Source organism: Plectropomus leopardus, chromosome 2, assembly GCF_008729295.1.
Source record: "Plectropomus leopardus isolate mb chromosome 2, YSFRI_Pleo_2.0, whole genome shotgun sequence".
Classification (NCBI taxonomy): Eukaryota; Metazoa; Chordata; class Actinopteri; order Perciformes; family Serranidae; genus Plectropomus; species Plectropomus leopardus.
In genome coordinates this window covers 38,622,272-38,643,017 of record NC_056464.1, presented here as the reverse complement: position 1 = coordinate 38,643,017, position 20,746 = coordinate 38,622,272, and the positions used below count along the sequence as shown (strand labels likewise).

Below are 20,746 nucleotides of genomic sequence, written 5' to 3'. Positions count from 1 at the left end.
TTGGGGAGGGAACCTCACTTAAAACAAAGCCTGAATTTGCATTTTCTGGTGGCAATTAACAGGGGCTGAAAACTCACTTCACTTGTGCCGCTCTCAGTGGTAAGAATTTTAGCCTTTGTGCAAATTATTGCAATTTCAAAAAACACTGGAAAAAGGCAATTGGCCACTTGGTAAGAAATGTTTCACAAATTGCAAATAATTTGTCAATTTAACAAACTATTTCAAAATAGCTAGGGAAAAACGCTGTGAAAAGTCATAATTACAGATTTAAAGTAATGTTTAAGGTAATTTACTTGCTTGTTTTTCTAAATTATTCTTCAAACTCATTTTCAGTTTAGTTTTTTATTAATTTCTTGCTAATTTTTGGGTCATTTCTTCTTTTGTTGCTCATTGCCTTCTTCCCATGTTTTTAAAAGAAAACATGCCAATCTTCTTGGGTTTTAAAGGGTTAATTTAGGGGAAAAACTCCAAAACTTTGCAATAACTGACAAGAATCTGCAGGTTCTCCATTCACACTGCAGACTTTCTGTGCTGACGTGCGTTTGTGTGACGTCATTTTGTCATTAATTCAGTCTTAAATCTTATTTTTTAAAAAGCCACTATGTGTAAGATTTGAACTTGTATGACTCTGGAAAAACACACATTATGGCACACAAACATGAGCCAGGCTCCAGACCTCTAAGTTACTGCAAACATTGTTTTTTGGGCGATTCAAAGATGTTTTGCATTGAGCTCATGACGGCTGTTTAAATGCTAATTGATGAAATAAAGTGAGCCAGAGCTTCATAATCTGGATCAAGAACGGGGATGTTGTCTTCCGATGACAGAATCTGTCAAATGACTGAAAAAGTGGCACGAAAACAGGTTGCTGTATTTCGACTTACAGGCATAACACTTAGACTGATTCATCTATGTGATTATCATGTTAAATGCTCCTAACAACTGCTGCCACAGCTTTTGTGCTGACTGAAATTGTTGCCAGCAGGACTTCGAGGTTTCTCAGCATTTTATAGAGGAAATGTACTGCCTCAGACAAAACAAAACGCACCTCCACTTACATCCGAGGAAATTAAACATTCCCTCTGTATCTGTTTTATCACTCTGATTCAGTCCAGCAAGTTATCGACTGATCACACCGTGTGTTTCCAGAACAGCGTGCGGTCATGTTCTTCTGAGCTTTTACAAGCTCAGGCGAGTTGAGACTTAATGACTCAATCATCACAATCAGCTGCTGCTGTGAGGGAAAACCTCCCCGCTGCTCTGGAGGTCCAACACCAAGCTGAAATTAGTCTGAGAATCACCTTTTTGGACTCGTGTTACACAATAGTCTGCATCAAGGTGAAGTCGAAAAAGTCAAACTCCGCCTGCAACATCCTCCATCAGCATTATCTCTTTCTGTATCTAACAAAATTGAAAAATCATACACATAGTGGTTCTAATTCAAGCATGACAGAAATCTGTATAGTGTCGTTATTTTGGCTGTTTTAAAAGAACATCAGCTTTTCTTTTTTTATTATTATATCTATTTGTTTTTGTACAGGAAGTTTTAAAAGAACACATCACCCAAAACTCGATCTCTTCCTCGCGTTCATAAAGAATAGAGATTTAACTGGTGGAAGAGGTTTCTCGCAAGTTCATCAAAGAGTCCCAAAAATATGACCGGGTTTCCCACAGATGTATGTATTTGTGGCGGCCTGCCATGATTAAAACATCTGCTGCCACAAAAGCTGGACTGTTCATTCGAAGCACTGTTCAAAATATATAGATATATCCTTCTGTTATTTATAGCACCACACTGTTGGAGCACAGAGCATACTCTGGGCACAGACGGAGCAGCAGAAAATCATTGCCGGGCCTGAAAATTCTGATCTAATCTGATATGCTGTGAACAGATCAATATATTGTTTTTCCACCCTACGAGTTACAAACTGCTGCTGAGGAAAAAAAGAACTCATAGAGAGCTCTGGCTGCGTTGCGTTCATGGACCGCAAAAACCTCTGAATTTACAGAGGGGACACAGAATGATACAAAGAGACACTCTTAAGAGAAAAAATAAACTTCAGTTTGCTGTCATTGTTGTACTTCTGTGGGAGACACTGAGGTGACACTGAGTATTTTTCTTATGGTCAAAAATCCCATGAAAAGATAAAAATCAACAGTATGCATTTATATGATATGATGTTTAAAAACCTGTAACATGTCTTTGACTCTACAAGCCCCAAACATTTTGGTTTCTACTTAAGACTGCTCTTTAATGGTTCAGGATTTTTTCTACAATAACTGAACACTGTAGTTTTCAGTTTCTCAAACAGAAATAAATAGTGCATTTGTTTGGGACTATTTTCAGTCGCAGATTAATCCACATTTGGTGCTCTGGTGAGCACTTGTGGCAGCAGGATGGTGTGTGCGTGGGACTGAGGCAAATAAAACTACCGTGTGTGTGTTTGTGTGTGTGGGTGTTCATGATAATGAACAGGTCATCCAGTGACACAGTGTGACTCACTGATGTGTTTTTCATTGTTTTTGGCTCCAACTATGGAGCTCTATGACAGAGAGGAAGAGGATAAATCGTGTTTTGTAGGATAATTCATTGCTGTCTTTTTTGGGATTTGTTGACCAAAAGAAAAGCATAAAATATCACCAAACTTATCCTTAAATCCATGGCCAAAACAACAATTTTGAGATCATAAAACAACTTCCTTGTACTTGTGAGAAAACTGCATATTAGAGTTTGTAATTCTGCTTAAAGAAATGTGAGTACATTTTTTTTTATCAAGCAGCACAGGTTACATGAGGTGACTACATGATTAGAAAACAAAAAATTTGGGGTGATGTATTCCTTTAAAAAGTCTCCATGTTCTCTCATCCTCACCCTCTGGAACAAAGACTCGTCCACGGATCATCCAGCGAGCTTCAGTGTGGCGATGTGAGCGCTGAGCGACACTGAAGCAGGATGCAAACAGCAGGGAGAGAGAGACGTTCCCGTTTTCCACAAAGAAGCTTTCGGAGGCTGATCCTCTCTGCTCGAGCTCCATCACAAAAAGTCTCTGGTCGATGTCTGATTCTGACTCTGTCCTACTGGCATCAAATTTAGCATCAGAGAGCAAAACTCAAAAAGGCCCTTGAGTTCCTCTCTGGTGTTTTTCCAGAACGAAAAGAGAGACAGAGGAATTTAAAACTTGGCTGATTTAAAACGTCCCTGTCTCTCTCTGTATTTCTCTCACTCAGTCTGACAGAAGAAGGAAAACAAACTTGATTCTGTTTCCAAATTTCTCCCTCTGTCAGTCCGTTCCTCTTCTGTCTGTGTCCGTGTCTTGGTCTGTGTTGCACCGTGGAGGCCAGCGGGGGGCACTGTTAGGGAGGCCTTGCCCAGCTCTATCTTCTTCTGGATGACCCGAGCCGAGTGGTAGATGAGCGAGTCGATCAGACCGGCCACTGCAGGAGACGAGCAGACCGGAAACACAAGTGACAGAAGAAGAGAGTCAGATTTCATCCACCTTATATAAAATTTCTATTCATATCCAGGTTTTAGTCTGGGGTGTGTTACCAGTGTCAAATGACATGATCACGTAGAGGGACTGACCTGTAAATACACCTCCAATAATGGCACAAACTCCTGTTAAAAAGTGCGTGAATGATCTGAAAAGAGAAGGAGAGATCACATTCGTTTACAATGAAATTTAAAGATTTCTTTTATATTAACATGCTCCAGCGCAAACATGTCCAACAGCCCAGTCCAGCGTGCGGACATGTCCAACAGCCCGCTCCTTCTGGAGCAATATTACAAATTGTCTCGCTCCTGCAGAATTTTCCAACAAAACACCTGTTATTGCACGCGACCAATATGCACGAAGGTGGCTACTAATAGCTTAACGCCTATACCACTGACTCATCACATCTACCTGTAAGCCAGACATCACTAACTGGGGACCACGGTCGGCTTCTCCTCATAGCACTGAAACAGCCACATTTGCAGAGGTGGAGAGTGACTTATTTAGACTTGTACAGACTACTTTGTGTTAGTTTCAGCTTTAATCAGACTTCGGATGATTTAGAAACACCAGGACGCATCGCTCCGTGTCTCATCCAGCCGCTCGCGCTGGAGAGACAGCAAGCTCAATTTGCGGCAGCGGCACCTAACTGTGGCACCTCGTGTGGCACCCCCAGATGCCGCAGCTAGGTGCCGCTAGCAGTCGCAGCAGATGCCACTGGTTGCCGAGACGTGCCGGGAGGTGCCAGGAGGTGCCAGTGCTTGTGCCACTGCTTGCCAGGAGGTGCCGCGAGGTGCCAGTGCGTGTGCCGCGGTTTGGCGGAGGTGCCAGTGCGTGTGCCGCGGTTCCTGTGCAACTGGCACAAGCACTGGCACCTCCTGGCACCTCCCGGCACGTCTCGGCAACCAGTGGCATCTGCTGCGACTGCTAGCGGCACCTAGCTGCGGCATCTGGGGGTGCCACACGAGGTGCCACAGTTAGGTGCCGCTGCCGCAAATTGAGCCAGCCCCTAATGTCGCGCTGAGCTCTCGTTATTATTAACAAGGGCAGATGTAATGTTTTGGGGCCCTGGGGCCACAAGCAGATGACCTTATTTTCAGCCTTTCTCTAACTGGGAATGTCGGCAGGCTGTTGGCAGCTATAGGAGAAGTAGGCCGACTCAAAAGTTTTTAATTCCTGAGTAAAATGATTAATAGCACAGAAGTTTGACAGAAGTTGAAGTCAGAGTCCTGCAGTCAGGAGAGGTTGGCCTATTATCAGCACAATGTGCTTAAATTTACCTGAAGTTTGTTTAAGATGAAGCTTTTAATTTTTATATAATGCTGGAAAGTTTAATAAATAATTATATATATATATATATATATATATATATATAGGAGAGTTTAATAAATTATTATATATATATATATATATTAGCTACCCTCCAACACACCATGGTCAAATGAAACAGTGTCATTGAACTATGAGGGCAAAAAACAAACCACAAAAAAGAGAGCAAAAAGCAAAATAATCGGAATTGAAATAAAATGTTCAATTAATCGTGATATTGATTTTAGGTATGAGGTTCAGATCTTTTCTGGGAGGAAATTTTAGTAAGTGGACCTCTTTGAGTTTTAGTAGAATAGGTCCTCTCGTTAATGACGCCTGTTCTACAGTATATTTGTCATATTCAATGTCTGACATTCAATACATATTCAAACCAAAATTAACCCTATGATATCTTTTTATCTCACTTAGGAGTAAAAGGGAGCCGTTAAGGTTGACAGAAATATTGATTTTATGTATATCCTGATATATACCGATATCAACTGATATGAAAAAATTATCATTATATTATTTTTTCTTTTCTTTTTTGTTGCCACTGACAAGCAGGGCCATGCGATATGTTAAAATATATCATCATCACTTTCAGAGGAAATAATTCTATGTGGTATGAGGTCATGTCAGTGGTAATAAAGATTCAACAGTGCTGTAGCTGACAGCTTTTATCATGTGAGGTCCTTCACTGTCTCCTACCTGTGTTTCTCTGTGAATTTAACCATCATGGGCGACAGCTCATATAAAACAAATACGCCCGGCAGCCCCTGGTCTCCTATTAACCCGTTGGCCACTTTCTCGTGCCGAGTGACTGAGAACTGGTTCGTTTTTACCACCTGCAGAAACAAAATGACAACACTGTTGAGAAAGACTGCAGGTCAAACGTAGCCTGAAAATGTTTTCAGTTTCATTTAAATGTGAAATTTAATGTAAAAATAAGTTTTCATATACAGCTTTTTCTTTCTCAGTGAGTCGCTATTACATCTCTTTGGGCCCACCAGTCTTGGTTCTTGTTGATTTGATAAAATCTGAAATGAAATCTGAAACAAAGTTAAAAGAAACTCACCTCTCCATCAGTTTTTACGTAGATGGTCGGAACTATTTTCACAAAATACTGGTACATCATTGATGCTGTGGGGAAAGAAAGGAAATCTTTGTTATATTAAATGCACACAAAAGACACAACTGAAATGAAAAATATCTACAATATGCTGAGAATGTAGTTTTAAGTGTTTAAAAAATATAGAAATATTTAGAAAAAATGACTTGTGTTACATTACAATGTACAAACTAGTATGTAAAGGCTAAGAAACATGAAAAAAAGTTCATTATGCTATTATGTACAACACAATATATACATGGTAGAAATAAGAGTAAGAAATATATACAAAATGTGCATCATTTGTTAAATACATTCATGAGCGGTGTTGGTAAGAACAAGGTAAATTATGATACTAAAGGATATTGCTAACTTGAATAAATGCAATAGTATTGCCATAATAATAATAATAATAATAATGATAATAACATTAATTATGATGATAATAATGATAGTAATAAACCTCATTTCTAAAGCATTTTTCAAGCTTAAGACCAAAGTAACTTCCAGTTTAAAGATTATATTTTATAATAAAATTAAATATAAATAAAAAACAATAATGAAATGAACCACATGTCGGCGCTGTGTCTTTTGTAAATTTTGTCCCGCAGGTTGTCCCTCCTCTTTATGTCTCTCCTCTGTCCTCTCCTCCTCTCTCTATCCGGTTATGGAGGTCTGCTAAAAAGACATTTAAACGCAGCTGCCCACAAATCTACGAGAATCCTCCAGTTGGGAACCAGAAAACCAAACTTTTTTAAAACACATAGCTCAAGGTAATATCGATTTCTGACCAAATTTTAATAATGTTTTGACCGAAAGACGGAAAGTTTGTCGGTTGCAGTGTTTATGTGTCAAGGCCACGGGTTACGTTAGCATGCTAGTTAGCATGCTAAACTAGCACAACAAACTATCTGGTGGGATAAAAAGTGAATTTTACAGAATTATTATTAGCTAGTGTTGGTAGGTTACCGTTTAAAATCAGCAGCTACACTAATCATTAATTATTTGATGTTTACGTTCATATAAATGTGTTCGCTAACGTTAGCCTAGCTTATTAGCTAATTAAATAACAGATTAAGCTAACGTTACAGGCTTAGCAGCAAAAGTAATCACTAATCAGCATCTTAAATGCCACACGTCTTTAGTTTAGACAGCGTTGGTAGTTTAGTTTGGATTATTAGCTCTTCAATGGCCAGTAGTAGCTGATATACTGTATAGTTACATATTATACAACTGGCAAGCAAGATTCAAAGGTCAAATGTTTGACTTTAACGTAACTAAAATCTGAATTTCTACAACTTCAATTACTTGCTTAAAGCAATAGCATCAAAGTCATTCACTCTTAGCAGTAACGGTACGTACTGTGGCCAAAGTGGGAAAAAATACCCAATAATTATCATTTATAGTGCAATAATATTATATTTCTATATTTTTGCAGTGAATATAACACACACCACGTGTGCAGTTTAGTTATCCTGTGCAACTATCAATCATGGAGTTTCTGTAAGAGTAAAAGGTGTGTGTATAGTGTACTAGATTTTATTTTTTTAATATCGTTTTGATTTTTTTTAATATTTTAAAGTTATTCAAGTAGTGAAATTACTTTTTTTTTTTTTTTTGCCTTTTTTCAGAAACAATTTGGGGCATAAAGGGGCAAAGGAATGTTTTTTGTTTTTTTTTTTAAACCTTTGCTACTCTTCTGTTATTGAACATCCTTTGACCACAATAAATTAGAAGTATATTTGGTATTTACTGACAAGTATTTAGTCATGCTGTTTAAAAAGGTAGCTGGCTCACTGAGTAATCCTGCCTGGTGCAATATGCACATTCCCTTGAGTAGTGGGGTATTTTATCTTTTTGGTTTATGCTTGACCAGTGTACATGGAAGTACTTTTTGCAGTTAATTCAATTTTATGATATTTTTTGCTGGAATGTAACTTTTTGTGTTACATTTTGTTATTTGATCTTTTTTTACACAGTAGTTTAACTTCTTCCAGTGTGAAATATTGGTAGCTCGTAAAGCTGTCAAAGTTGCGTCCCCAACACTGGTGGAAAGTCAAAATGCACAGTAAGTTTGATTTAAGTGTGGTTGACTCAATTAAACACAAAGGAAATAGAAGCAGCTCATGGAAATATGACAACTTTTTGCAGATGGTTTGAAAAAGCTCCAAAAACTCCTCAGGAAACAAACAAAAAAAAAAAACATCTTTGGGGCGAATCATCTTGCTGCCTCTCCAAGTGTTAATTGTTAGTGGCATTTTGTCACCAACATTGTCCCTCTTATCTCTAACTTGTCCTAACTGTCTCTCTGTCCTGTCCAGATGCCAGTGGCTGTAGGTCCATATGGCCAGACCCAGCCCAGCTGTTTCGACCGGGTCAAAATGGGCTTCATGATGGGGTTTGCAGTGGGAATGGCTGCTGGCGCCATGTTCGGCACTTTTTCCTGTCTCAGGTAACTAAAAGGGGACACCTGTCCATATAAAACATGACATTTGTAAACAATGTCAAATGACACCATGTAAATAGCGGGAAAGTAAATAAGTAAAAATAGTTGTTGCTAATTGACAGTCCTGGGATTGATATTTTTTTTTCTATAATTAGAGTGAAGGAGAAAATGGACTTGAAGAGTAATTAACGTTTAAATAACTGTCCCGTCCTCTCCTTCCCTGTCCACATCTCAGATACTTTATCAGCAACTTCAGTCCATCTGGTGTTGTGCTGTTTTGGTTTTAACAAAAACCGGGCCCGTCGGAGCGAACGAGGCTTCAGAGAGATTTAAAACCTGAGCAAATTGATTTGATTGATATCTGTAAAAACTGACAAGAAAATTACTTGAAAGTAAGAAAGAAAGGCATGAAAAATTGCTGAAAATGGAAAAAACATGTACAGTTTTTATCTGTATAATAATGTAAATATGCATAGTATTTAAAGATCTAATTTTCTGAACATTTTTTTCCTTTTTTTTCCATTCTATTTTTTTAAATTAATTTTTGTGGTATTTTCTTGTCACCTTTTACCAATTCCTTGCAATTTGTAGGACATTTTTTGTGAAGTTAATCACTGCCTTTTCCCTTTTTTTTTTTAAGAATTTGCTCAAGTGTTTAAGAATTTAATAGCTTGTGAAAGTCATCTGAACGCACAAGAAAACATACGACAATTAAGGTTTCACAGGGTTAAAAACTAAGATTGTCTGTTCTGTCTTAAGGATCGGCATGCGCGGCAGGGAGCTGATGGGAGGAGTGGGAAAGACCATGATGCAGAGCGGGGGGACGTTCGGCACGTTTATGGCCATCGGTATGGGAATCCGCTGCTGAGGTGGACGAGGAACATCCTCCTCCATCTATACACAATCCTACAGCCATGGGACTTTTCCAGTAACTCCAGCTCTCTGTCTGCTCGATGCTGTCGCACTCTCAACCGCAGTCTAGTTTTGTCAATAAAAGTTCAGATTTGTCAAAATGGTTTTCAGAGTGGACGTGTTGCACTTTGTGGGGATGCAGTTCTCTCAGATCTGAGGGGGCAGCATTTACATCAAATGTTGTAGCCTGCCCTTAAATATCCAAAGAAGCAGAAGAAGAACGCCGACCAGCGCAGAGGGACAACAACACTTGGAAGACCCTGACAAGCGTAGCTACAGCTCGCCTCGACTCGTCTAAGGCCAGCATACTTTCACTCTTTTATTGTTTGGTGTCGCTGCACATTTACACTCTGCTATAAACACCAGCAGGATCGTGAGTCACGGAGCGTCTACTCTGCGCTGTGTGTTCGGTGTTTTTTTCTGGGTGCTCAGAGTTGAAAAAAGTTCCACTTTGGGTAAAACGCTGCACTTGTCACTGTCACGTTTCAGCCAGCTGTCCAATCAGTGTGGAGAAGGGGCGGGACAAACAGGCTACCACAAATACTGTCACATCTGTCATGTACACGTACTGAACAACAAATATGGGAACACGCTCCACTTTTGGCTTTATACGATTATTTGTATTCTTGTCCCCAAAATCACATCAACCCACACAGACTAGTGCATTCGAGTGTGTTGATCCTACATGCATCATATTAAAAACAGTTAAACAATGTCATCACTGACCTTGTGGCGCTGTGACGTCTGTCTCATCCAGAGGGTTAACGATGCCGGGGTAATCTTTACCAAACGACAGGTGTTTTATCAGATGGGTCATGTTTATCTGCAGGACGAACGAAAGATTATAAATTGATAGACTTTAGAAATCCTTCATAATGATTAGTAGCTCCCCTTAATGCCTTAGTTGACGGCTTTTTTGGAGAAAGAAAGTGGTGTTAGGACACAAAATAATTGGATTTAAAACCCTTAGGGCTCACTTTAATATACACACGCTTGAATCGTTTGAGCACAAAATATGCTTTTCAAAATCAAGCTTTAAGAAATATTATACATTAATATGATTTTCTACTTTTGAGTTTATTTTTTAACCAACATCAGTCCTAATCAGAAACATCAAATATTCATTAATTTTCAGAATTTATACCCTTTAAAAGCCAGTTTTTGTCATGATGCCACAATGATTCCAAATTTAAAAATAAGAAAATTCAATATACTACATGCAAAGTAGATTTTTTTAAAATGATCACAGCCTGGGATATGTCAGCGATTTGCAGCAGTGACAGTGCACCTAGTGGAAACAGCATTTATTTTCTCCATATAATATGCCAAATGTGATTTTTTAAAATGACGTAATCAGGTGGAGAAAAGTAAAAATTACAAATTCCAAGGTAAAAGCGCAGAATGACACCCGAAAATAATAATATGCATGTTTTTGTGATTTGATGGCTGTGGGATCAAAAATGTCAGTTTGAATGGGTTTCAGTGGTGCGTTTCTTGCACTTAACTGTCTGAATGTAACAATTTTGTTTACACAGTTTGTTTGACTTCTTGTAGCAGCTGAAATTTTGGGTTATGATTTTCCTAAAATTATACAAACAGCCAACCAGAGAAACTAGCAAACAGATTATGTAAGCAAAGAAAAAATACAAATAAATCTGTCACTATATATTTTCTATAAATATAAAGTTTCCATAAGCTCAAAACAGACACAGAAAATATCATCAGTTGAGTTACTTACGTTGTCCAAGCCGAAACTCTGCAGGTCGTGAACTGCAAACACAAAAAAACCAACCGTCACATTGCACCGTTTATAACAGAAACTTCAAAAACACATTCAGCAAAAAAGAAAAAAAAAGTAGTGTGATTGTATCTGAAGTTACAGATCTGTCAGAGATGTGAGTTATCGATCAGTTTGATTGATAAGCGCTGATTCAGCTGCTCCGTCTGATTAGTTCATAGATGAAAGGCAGCGCATGAAGCCGAAGCCAACAGTCACACAAGTTCAGTTATTCGCTGCATCACATCTGGAGTCAGCGTGCTGAGGCTCTGACCTTTGACCTCCTGGTAGTTTGCGTTGAATAATATTCACTGAGACATATTTCTCTTACACTCATATTTATATGGGATTTAATCCTTTACATTAATTAGTAGCATCTTTTTAAAAACGTCAACCACAATATGTGTGCGGAAGTTTTTATTTGTATCAGCTGTTTTCCTGCACAAACCCGACTCATCCCACAAAACTAGTATTAAATATGTCTGTAAAAATACAATACTAAATATGAGGCGGTCACAGAGCTCGCCGAAGTGTACACTGTGACGTCCAGCTAAACAACCCCCATGCAGGTGAAATACAAGGTTTTTGGGCGTCCCCAAACAAGATAGCGTTTTTTTTTTTTTGCTCTGGTGTCAGTGTGAACTTGAATAAAGGTGTGAACGACACCATCAAAAACCGAAGCTCAAGACGCTCCCTTGATGAAAAAAGTTGTTCTTCAGCACCATCTGGAAAGAGTCAGCTGTCTTCAGCCTAAATTTGATTTCACTGTTCAATCACGTGCTGATAGCAAAGTAATATTTTGGCACATTTACTTGTTTAAAAAAGGTTGTCATATGTGCCAAACCTCTGTTACCTTATCCAGACAGAATGAGACATTCTGTGAAACAAATCATGTTTCCTTGATCTCCTCATAGTGCTGTTGATGGCATTTACCAGAAAACACTGCGGCTGAGCGAAAAAAACACACAGAGCCGAGGAGTCTGTAACGCAGCTGTCAATCATGTCAATTACTGCTCGTGAACTGCTGTCAAACTGTCAAACTAGGCAGTTCTGATCAAATATGAATCAGGATTCTGTTTTTGTGTCTATTTTTCACCTCTAATGTTTTAAGAAACATATTTTTGTGGCTGTTTAGCTGTAAAATGACAAAGTTTGTGACCCGGCCGCCATGTTGAAAAGAGAAAACGGAGCAAAACTCACTGTCTGCAGCAAATGTTCTCATTTTACAGCTAGACAGTACCGCAAAATACGTTTCTAAGGAAAATACGCAACATTAGAGATTGTAGTAAAAGCCATTAGAAGCACTACGAGAATGAGTGGGAACATGATTTTTTCAAAGATTATCTGCCTCATGTCCTACTGGCTGGATACAGTGACAGTTTCAGCAAATATGACAAAAACTTTTAATCTATAAAAAATACCAACTCTAGCTTTAACGTGCGTCAGAATTGTAAATTTAACAACTGGGCAAAAACTGCATCTTTTGACTTGTAAAGTGGATTTTATGCAGTGAGCATCATCCTGTATGTAAATTCAACTATTTTAAAACAAATTATTCTCACTTCATACTGCAAAAAAAAAAAAAAAATGATATACTTGCAGAACTTTTTTCCATATATCAATAAACTGGATGTTGTACAGGGATGAGACTTTTTTCCCCATGAAGTTCATATGTATTTATAAGATAAAAAAAATAAACTGCAAATAAAGATGGACTTACTTTCCACAGCGTGCACTGCAGAAAGAAGAGAGAAGAGTCACTATAATGATGCAGGTAGACAACAAACCATGTGATGTTAATGTGTGTGAGGGTGCCAGCAGAGGCTGCACAACACTGACATTTTTATTTCCTTTTTTAAAATATTTTCACAGATCTAGTTTAATAAGAGACATGAGCTGTGGCGGGAGTGTGTGCAGGGAGACCCAGCTTTTAAGACTTACCTCAGGCTTTTGTGTTTTTGATTCGGTTGGTTTCAAAATATTAAAAGCTCAACTAAAAATACACAAATTGATTTTGAGGCTTGAGATTTACAAAACAGCAGTCTCATTGAGAAAGATTACATTTTTTTTCTGTGCCAGAGAAAATGAGCTTTAGAACACTGTTTTTGTAGCTTCTGCCACGGTGATCGTGCAGCCCCAAACGCACAACGCAGTGTTTAACGCGTCAAGGTCAGTCCAGACTAAAGTATGAACGCGAGGCTGGTTTATTTCAGCCGCAGCCTTATTTCCAGTCAAATCCTCAGCACAAGTGATTCTTGTCTCTTGTTTCTGCTGCTAAGCATTCAAATATCACACCGAGCAGAATAATTAAACACATTCAACCAGATTAATTTCTCTCACGTTGCCGAGATCAGAGGATGTTTTTGTGCTCAGGGTAGGAAACTAACAGTGGTAGGTGCAGCTCAGACTTTTTGCACTTTATTTTCCATTTCATCAACCTGCCAAATTAGTATCAAAGTAATTATTCAGATTAGAAGCAGAGTATTAATTATAGCACATTTCCTGCTGAAGTGGCTGTTACATAAGATTTATCTGAGCATTTGACAACTAGCGACTGTTAATTTCCTTCTCTGGTTTTTATGTGCAGACGATGCAAACCATTGACAGGCAGGTAAAACACGACAGTTCAGTCAAGATGATGAAGACCAAAAATTGACACACAGTGACGGCAGAAAGTTGGCAGCAGCAGTCAAACAATAAATGAAAAGACATAAAAATGTGGATGAATGTGTCAGAAAGAGTCAGACTTACAATCCAGTGAAAACAATATTTATAATTATAGTAATTTATAGCTAACATTAATTTACAGAAAAAATAGAATCAAATTTAAAAAAATAAATACATCATTTTTTCAACCTTTTCTTTGAAAAGAGAAAAAACCCTTTTTTTCTGATTTCCAGGTAATTTTTTCATTAGTTTTTTTTTTTTTTTTGCCAAATTTTGGACCATGTCTTGTTACAATTTGCTCATGTTTCAAAAGGTAAAAGGCTCCAACAAAATCTAAAATCTTCTTATTTAGAGAGTTGCTGCAAAGTCTTTGATCCAAACGGGTCTCTAAAGTCAGTGTCTTTTAATGGTCTTTTTGAAGCGCTCCCACTTCAGCCTATAAAAGCTCGAAACAGTTACAAAGTGCTGGTGTTTGATCTTAGATCCAGCATGCATCGTCTGCAGCAGGAAACAATAGATGATCAGAATCCTTTGAATGCGTCTGTGAGCGTGAGTGAGCAGAGCGGATAAACAGCAGGTCTTACCGTGGACGTGAGACTGCTGGAAACTTTTTCCGGGAGCAAAATGGAAATTTCCGGCAACCTGAAACACGAAGAAGAGGAAATAAAATTATCCAATCAATATGGTGTTAAGGTCACTGCCGGGAAAAAGTAAATAGCGCCTTTTGAGAAGTAATAATAGTGCAGAAATAAAGTCATAATAATACTGCATTATTTTAATAATTAAGCGTTGTATTTCCTGATGATCCAACAGTCTTGTAAGATTATCACATTATTTTCTTTTAAAAGTATGACCTTATTTAACCTTTTTTTTGTCTCTTTGCTTTTTTTTTTTACTGTAAAGCACTTTGAGCTGCATCCCTTGAATGAAAAGTGCTCTATAAATAAAGTTATAATTATTATGATTATTATTAAATGACTTTCTTTCTTTTTAGTTTAATTCCAACATTCATATATTGAAACCTTTTTTCTCAAACTCTTTTTTAAACTTTACTCAGGTGTTGAGAGAAATATTTATTGTCCAAATGTTTAATGTTATTTTTACTTTTCATTAATTTATTTATTGGTCTTTTTTTCCCCCTTAACTATTTCTTAATTTTCTTCTTCAGTAAATTCTCTAAGGCCTATTATAAAGTGATCGGGGAGATAGCGGGGAGGGGGCTGGAGGTGGGGTGTGTGGTTGTGTAATAATGTGTTTGTCGTTTGTTCTCCATGTTAAAAAACAAAAAGAGTTGATTAAAAAAAAGGTGTTGAGGGAAAGAATACAGATTTCATTGTGAGTAATGATGACGATCTGAGGAAGAATTCAGACATGTTTGTTTGATCTTGTTGAGTTGTTCCTGATAATCTGCTTTGTTTCCTTTCAGGAACTATTTAAGAATTTCTAGCATGCAAAAAAGTCTACTCATCCGGGATGTTATTCATAGATTAGTAGTTTTAGTAACTAAAATCACAAATTACAAACTTAATTTCACAGCTTGATGTGAAGTTCTACTGTCAGCTGAGTTCCTCATGTTGGCCAAAAAATTGCATGCCGCTGAATTTTTCCAAACGTGCCAGATAGAGGGCTTGAAGTACCTTGTTGACCTCCAGGAAGCCGTAAACCTGGCAGCCTTCGTTTTTCTGCTCCTGCATCTTCTGCGTGAAGCCCTCCCTCTTACACTGCTCGATGGTGTCGGCGCTCTTGAACGCCCAGCCTCGCCGCCGGTACGCCTCCCGCACATCATCACAGGTGTTACAGCATCTGCGCACAAACACACACACACCGAGCAGAAATAAGGCAAGAGAATATGAGGTTTTAACACAGAAAAATACGGTGAAAAAATTGGTGTGTGTGTATTTCTTACTTGAGTTCTTCGGTCTCAGCTCCATAGCAGCTCTCACATCTGTTTGGGTCCAGTGAACTGGGGTCAAACACTTCACCATCGTCTGCCATGCCAAGTTCTACACACACACGCACACACACGCACACACACACACACAATAACACAACATCATGATTTAGTTTAATCATTGCAGACAATCTGGGAAAAGAAGAACCTCTTGCAGCGATTCATTCCAGTGTCACTTGTTAACTCTCTCTGTTGGTAAGTCAAAAAAATGCGCACCCAAACTTTCCGGTTTTAATGCCCTGCAGCGTGCAGCCTGCAGCGTACAGCCTGCAGCCTGCAGCCTGCAGCGTACAGCGTACAGCCTGCAGCCTGCAGCGTGCAGCGTGCAGCGTACAGCGTATAGCCTGCAGCCTGCAGCGTGCAGCCTGCAGCGTACAGCGTATAGCCTGCAGCCTGCAGCCTGCAGCGTGCAGCCTGCAGCGTACAGCGTATAGCCTGCAGCGTATAGCCTGCAGCCTGCAGCGTGCAGCCTGCAGCGTGCAGCGTGCAGCGTGCAGCGTGCAGCCTGCAGCGTGCAGCGTCCTGCTGACTGTTTACTTAAGGAAACTGAGCAAACAGCTGCTGTCTGTGTCATTATGGATATTTAACTCACTGGCCTTCATGGATCATATTTCTCTGAAGAGACCTAACAACAAACACGTAGCTCCTGTTGACCCTGGATCAGAGTCAGGAGGTCAAAAGTCAGACTTAAGTCAAAGTTTACCGTGTTTTTCTGCCTCCAGGGTGACAGGTTTCAGGTCTTTGTCCAGCCGCTGTTTGAACAGATTGTGTTCAACGTCCAACTGCTGCTCACCGGCCACGTCCATCGCGTCTATACTGAGATCTGAGCAGAAAAAAAAAACGGGGTGGTTTGTAATAAACGTGTGATGTCATTCAGGGGTCATTCAAATTTTTACCAATAAATTTCCATTACTTTTTCAAATTTTAAAGACCAAACATTCTAGTTCATTACTGTTTAATATAATTTTAAAATAGAATTTTTTTTGTTTTTTAAATAATGAATTCAGCACAGGATTCGAACTGAGTATGTATGTGTATATTTTCTATTAATTTTATTCCTGATTTTTAAGAAAACATGTCTTTGAAGGGAGATTTTCTCCAAGAAATTAGGGTCATTTTTGCAGAAAATAATTTGGCTTTTTTTTTCTTCAAAAACTTTTTGCCAATATGTTTTTTCTTTTAAGATTTTGTACATATTTTACCAGACACATGCCTTCCAAATGTGCTGGAATTTAAAAAAGAAAAAAAGAAAACATGCCTTTAAAGGCATTTGGGCAATTTTTGACATTTTTTAAAGAAATAAAAAAAGGCCCTTTTTTTCCTTTAAAATTTTTTTGCCCATTTTTGGTGAATTTTTTTTTTTAGAAAATATGCCTTCCAAACCTGCCCCTCCTTACATGAAAGGCATATTTTCCACTTATTCTGGTCAAAAACTGTAAAATCAGAAATTATCGACGGTGTGCTATGATACAGGTTTGTGAAAACAAAATTCCATGACTTTTCTTAAACTCTCAGGCTATATTTAGTTTTCCAAAACTTTTCAAGACCTTGAAAATACTATTTGCAGATTTTATGACATTTCCAGGTTTTTTATGACCGTATGAACCCCGGTCACTGACATGTTGCTCCAGCAGCGAGGTAACAGTGATGCTACTTACAGGCGCAGGGCATGTGAGGGAAAACAACGTCGATGTTGATTTTCAGTTTGTCTCCTCGAGACGTGTCGACGTACAGCTCAGGGTGAACCTGCAGGGAAACAAACAGCACGGCGAGTTTTCATTCAGGCTTTCAGGCAAAATTTAAAAACACGTCTGACACCGATGCGCCCGTGACGTCACTCGTCTCTCACGGCGACAGAAGAGGTTGCGTTTTTAGAAAATTACACTCTTGAACCCAGTTTTAAAAGTTTGCATTTTCAGGTCCCCAAAAAACCTTTGTTGTGTGAAAGAAAGGCCAAACTGCAACGAAAGTTTAACGTTTCATGCAAGAACTCGAAATGACACACATGGATACATTTTAGAGCTACATTATGTAGCTACAGAAAATACATTTTCCATCATATTACAATACAATATGTGTTTTTTACCTTATGATGGCAGCATCAGAACAATTATATACAAACACAGAGACTGCCTCAATTTTTTAATCATCAAATCAGAGGACTGCTGAGACTGAAGATACATTAAACTACTTTGCATCATCAGCCAGAAAATAGAGTTAAAAATTTTTTTAAAATCACAATAAATCACACTAAACATTAAATATAGCTTCATGTGACCCTTCAAGTCAACACATAATAAGTATCATAATTTATCATCATGAACATGGTCCTCTGATTAAAAAACTGAGGCAGTCTTCGTAGAAATGTAGAAAAGTCCTGATGAAGGTCTGCTGGACCCAGACATTGTTATTAACGGACCAGTGTGCAGGAGTTTCTCGCACAACGTTATGTTCCAATAAACAAAGACATCAATCAACATTTCCGTTACTGGAGCCAACATGTTAAAATGTTTGGGAAACCTAAAATTTCTAAATCTTATCATGAACTACGAACAACACAATGATGAAGATTAATGTTGATTTCACAGCTGTGTGTGATCACTTTGAGCCTTCGGCGTATTAGAGTCAGTTTCACTGTTTAACATTGGACTCATCAGACCGGTCGGACAGGAAGTGTTTCCTAAATGCTGCCTCCAAGCTGCCTTTACCTTCATCACTATGTTCAAATTTTAGAATAATCACATTATACTTACATAACTGTAATAACCAACTGTACATAATTTGTGCAATAATCCAACTGTGAAATACACTGTGCAAAAATGCAATATTCTCTTTTTTTGTATTTTTTCTATTCTTGCAGTTATACATAACACATTTTGTAGAGTGATGCACATATTTTATAGCTATTTCTCATATTTAGTATTTATATTTTTTATTTTTCTGATGTAGATGAACTCACCTCTTTAGTGAGATAGTACTGCAGCTCGGAGACAAACAGGATTAACATGATGATGCCGCTGATGATCGTTACTGCAGAGACACAGAGGAAATTTGTTAGACACCAGGAAAATATTTTTAAATCCAGCTTAAAATTCTGAGAACAAAGAAAGTAAAAAAAATAATCCTCAGATCTTGTAATGTGTTGTATAATCATATTTTTAAGTAAAACGTGCATTTGATTTTGCTTTTTACCCTTTAAATACACTATTTTCCCTCACCCACAGGCTCATATTTTCTGTTTGAGAAAAGTGTGCCTTCGAAAATGTTTGAATTTTACATTACAACAAATTATGAAAAGATGACTATTTGTGATTATGGAAATGTAAGTGACTGCTGATTACTGGACATAGGCCATACAATCAGCAAACAAACTGAGATTAAAAAACTTGATTAACTCAATAACTAACCCTTTGTAATCTGAGAAAATTGGTCAGATTTCTGTAGAAAACACGGATAAAAGGAAATGAGCACAATGACAGTTACAAGAAAATTTCCTGGAAAAAAGGCAGAAGAAACCATACAGACAAAAAACATATCCTCCCTGCTTTGTAAAAGTTAATTTTCTGGTAATTTTCTTTTCATCTTTTACTAATTTCCTCACAGTTTGTGGGACATTTATCACAAAGATGGTCATTGTCTTTTCCCTATTTTTTTTAATCAAACCAATTTGCTCACGTTTAACAGGGTTAATTCATGAATAGCAGAAATATTCATAAACTGTTATGAGTAAAAGTCCTGCAATCAAAATCCACCTCAAGCACAAAAGTTTTAGCATCAAAGGGTGGAGAAAAAATCGATACAGTATAATATTGCAATATTTTTGCGTGGCACTATCTTATCGGATGTACATAGATTTATTTTATAACTAAAACTAGCCTACTAAAATAACAAAATTCAATTGTTTTTACAGTAAACTATATATTTTGCTGCAATAAAATGATTGAAGTAAAATGAACAGAATAAAAAGTTTACTTTCTATTATATTTTACTTTTACTTTAAGATTTTACAATGCAACGTCAAACAGAAATGGATCATAATATCCTTCTTCCAATGTCTGGGCATTTTAAGATTGATTTGAGATATTTTGACATCAGTGAAGGCCTTATTTATAGATCAGTGAATTTAAGGCTTTTTACGGATATGTCGGGACCCTGTGTCTCTCTGCAGCTGTGACCTGTGACCCCACCCTACACCTCCAAAATATAATCCCCAGCAGCATCATTTGTAAAATTGCCATCAGTCATGTAAAATATTCATTACTCATATCAAATGGGACCTCACTGGTATTACTCTTTACAAAAAATATAAGACAAAATGCCTGAAAACTAACAGATATCACAATAGTTTCTTTTTAAGGATACATCTCCTTTTTATGGGAACATTTGCATTTTTATGACGAGCCTGGCTGATGTGTTGCTCTGTTATTGAATCATAACTGTGAGCTGTGTGTCCTGCAGTCGCGAGGCTCTTTCGGCGTTAGAAACACAGCGTTAGCACCGTCAGGTGTTTTAAAAATGTGATCATTTAGAGCAGAAACGGCTGAGTTAGCCTTGTTGTTAGCCGCAGCAGCTAACAGCCCCAGAGCCTGAATGGCTGCTGCTCTCCGGCAGATTTAAGCCTCTCACCGGTCGCTCCTCCCCACGTCTTCACTCGGAAATCCTCCAGAGTTTTGGGATAAGCGTCAAACTGCTTCAGCTTATTCAGCGTGTCCATTTTCGAAACCAGAAAACCGCCGCTGAACACAAACGTTACCGACAGATTCCTGCACTTCTCCTGACACACATCAGTCCTCCGCTTTCACTTCCGGGACACGCACGGGGGCACGGCTCAGCCAATCAGCGCCGGCCGCGTAATTTTGTCTGTTTCGGTCTTTTTCTTTTTCTCTTCTTTTTTATCGTTATTTAAATTTAAAATACGTTAAAACATAAACGACAGAGACAAAAACTAAACAAACTTTAAAAATAAATAAATAAATAAAATAACATAAAGCATGATGAGGGCAGTGGTGGAGGAAGACGAGGCTGCTCAGTTAGGGACTGTTCTTTACTTGTCAGAGGAGGGGGGTGACTGGGGTATGACTTCTTT

At 38.2% G+C, this 20,746-nt stretch overlaps 2 protein-coding genes across 2 annotated transcripts; one reads left to right on the top strand and one right to left on the bottom strand.

Moving 5' to 3' along the window:
* Nucleotides 1-1,914: 1,914 nt before the first annotated feature.
* On the bottom strand, nucleotides 1,915-20,451 carry ergic3 (ERGIC and golgi 3). Its single transcript, XM_042494287.1, has 16 exons — nucleotides 20,287-20,451; nucleotides 18,620-18,690; nucleotides 17,319-17,406; nucleotides 16,364-16,483; nucleotides 15,616-15,712; nucleotides 15,347-15,512; nucleotides 14,294-14,351; nucleotides 12,763-12,777; nucleotides 11,004-11,035; nucleotides 9,992-10,088; nucleotides 5,875-5,939; nucleotides 5,508-5,644; nucleotides 3,584-3,639; nucleotides 3,225-3,435; nucleotides 2,873-3,075; nucleotides 1,915-1,997 (listed from the first exon to the last, which is right to left on the bottom strand). Exons 1-16 carry the CDS (start codon nucleotides 20,372-20,374, stop codon nucleotides 1,915-1,917), a joined length of 1,587 nt encoding a protein of 528 aa, XP_042350221.1. The 5' UTR covers nucleotides 20,375-20,451.
* Nucleotides 6,545-9,370, top strand: romo1 (reactive oxygen species modulator 1). The gene is made up of 3 exons (XM_042510497.1): nucleotides 6,545-6,680; nucleotides 8,229-8,359; nucleotides 9,113-9,370. Exons 2-3 carry the CDS (start codon nucleotides 8,229-8,231, stop codon nucleotides 9,219-9,221), a joined length of 240 nt encoding a protein of 79 aa, XP_042366431.1. The 5' UTR covers nucleotides 6,545-6,680; the 3' UTR covers nucleotides 9,222-9,370.
* Nucleotides 20,452-20,746: the final 295 nt, after the last annotated feature.

Excerpts from the sequence above, each read along its gene's own strand:
- ergic3 (XM_042494287.1), bottom strand. The coding sequence starts at position 20,374 with ATGGACACGCTGAATAAGCTGAAGCAGTTTGACGCTTATCCCAAAACT. Across the intron at positions 5,645-5,874 it reads ACGTAAAAACTGATGGAGAG|GTGGTAAAAACGAACCAGTT; the intron begins GTGAGTTTCTTT and ends TTGTTTCTGCAG. Across the intron at positions 3,076-3,224 it reads TCCTTCTTCTGTCAGACTGA|GACAGAGTCAGAATCAGACA; the intron begins GTGAGAGAAATA and ends TGATGCCAGTAG.
- romo1 (XM_042510497.1), top strand. The coding sequence starts at position 8,229 with ATGCCAGTGGCTGTAGGTCCATATGGCCAGACCCAGCCCAGCTGTTTC. Across the intron at positions 8,360-9,112 it reads GGCACTTTTTCCTGTCTCAG|GATCGGCATGCGCGGCAGGG; the intron begins GTAACTAAAAGG and ends TTCTGTCTTAAG.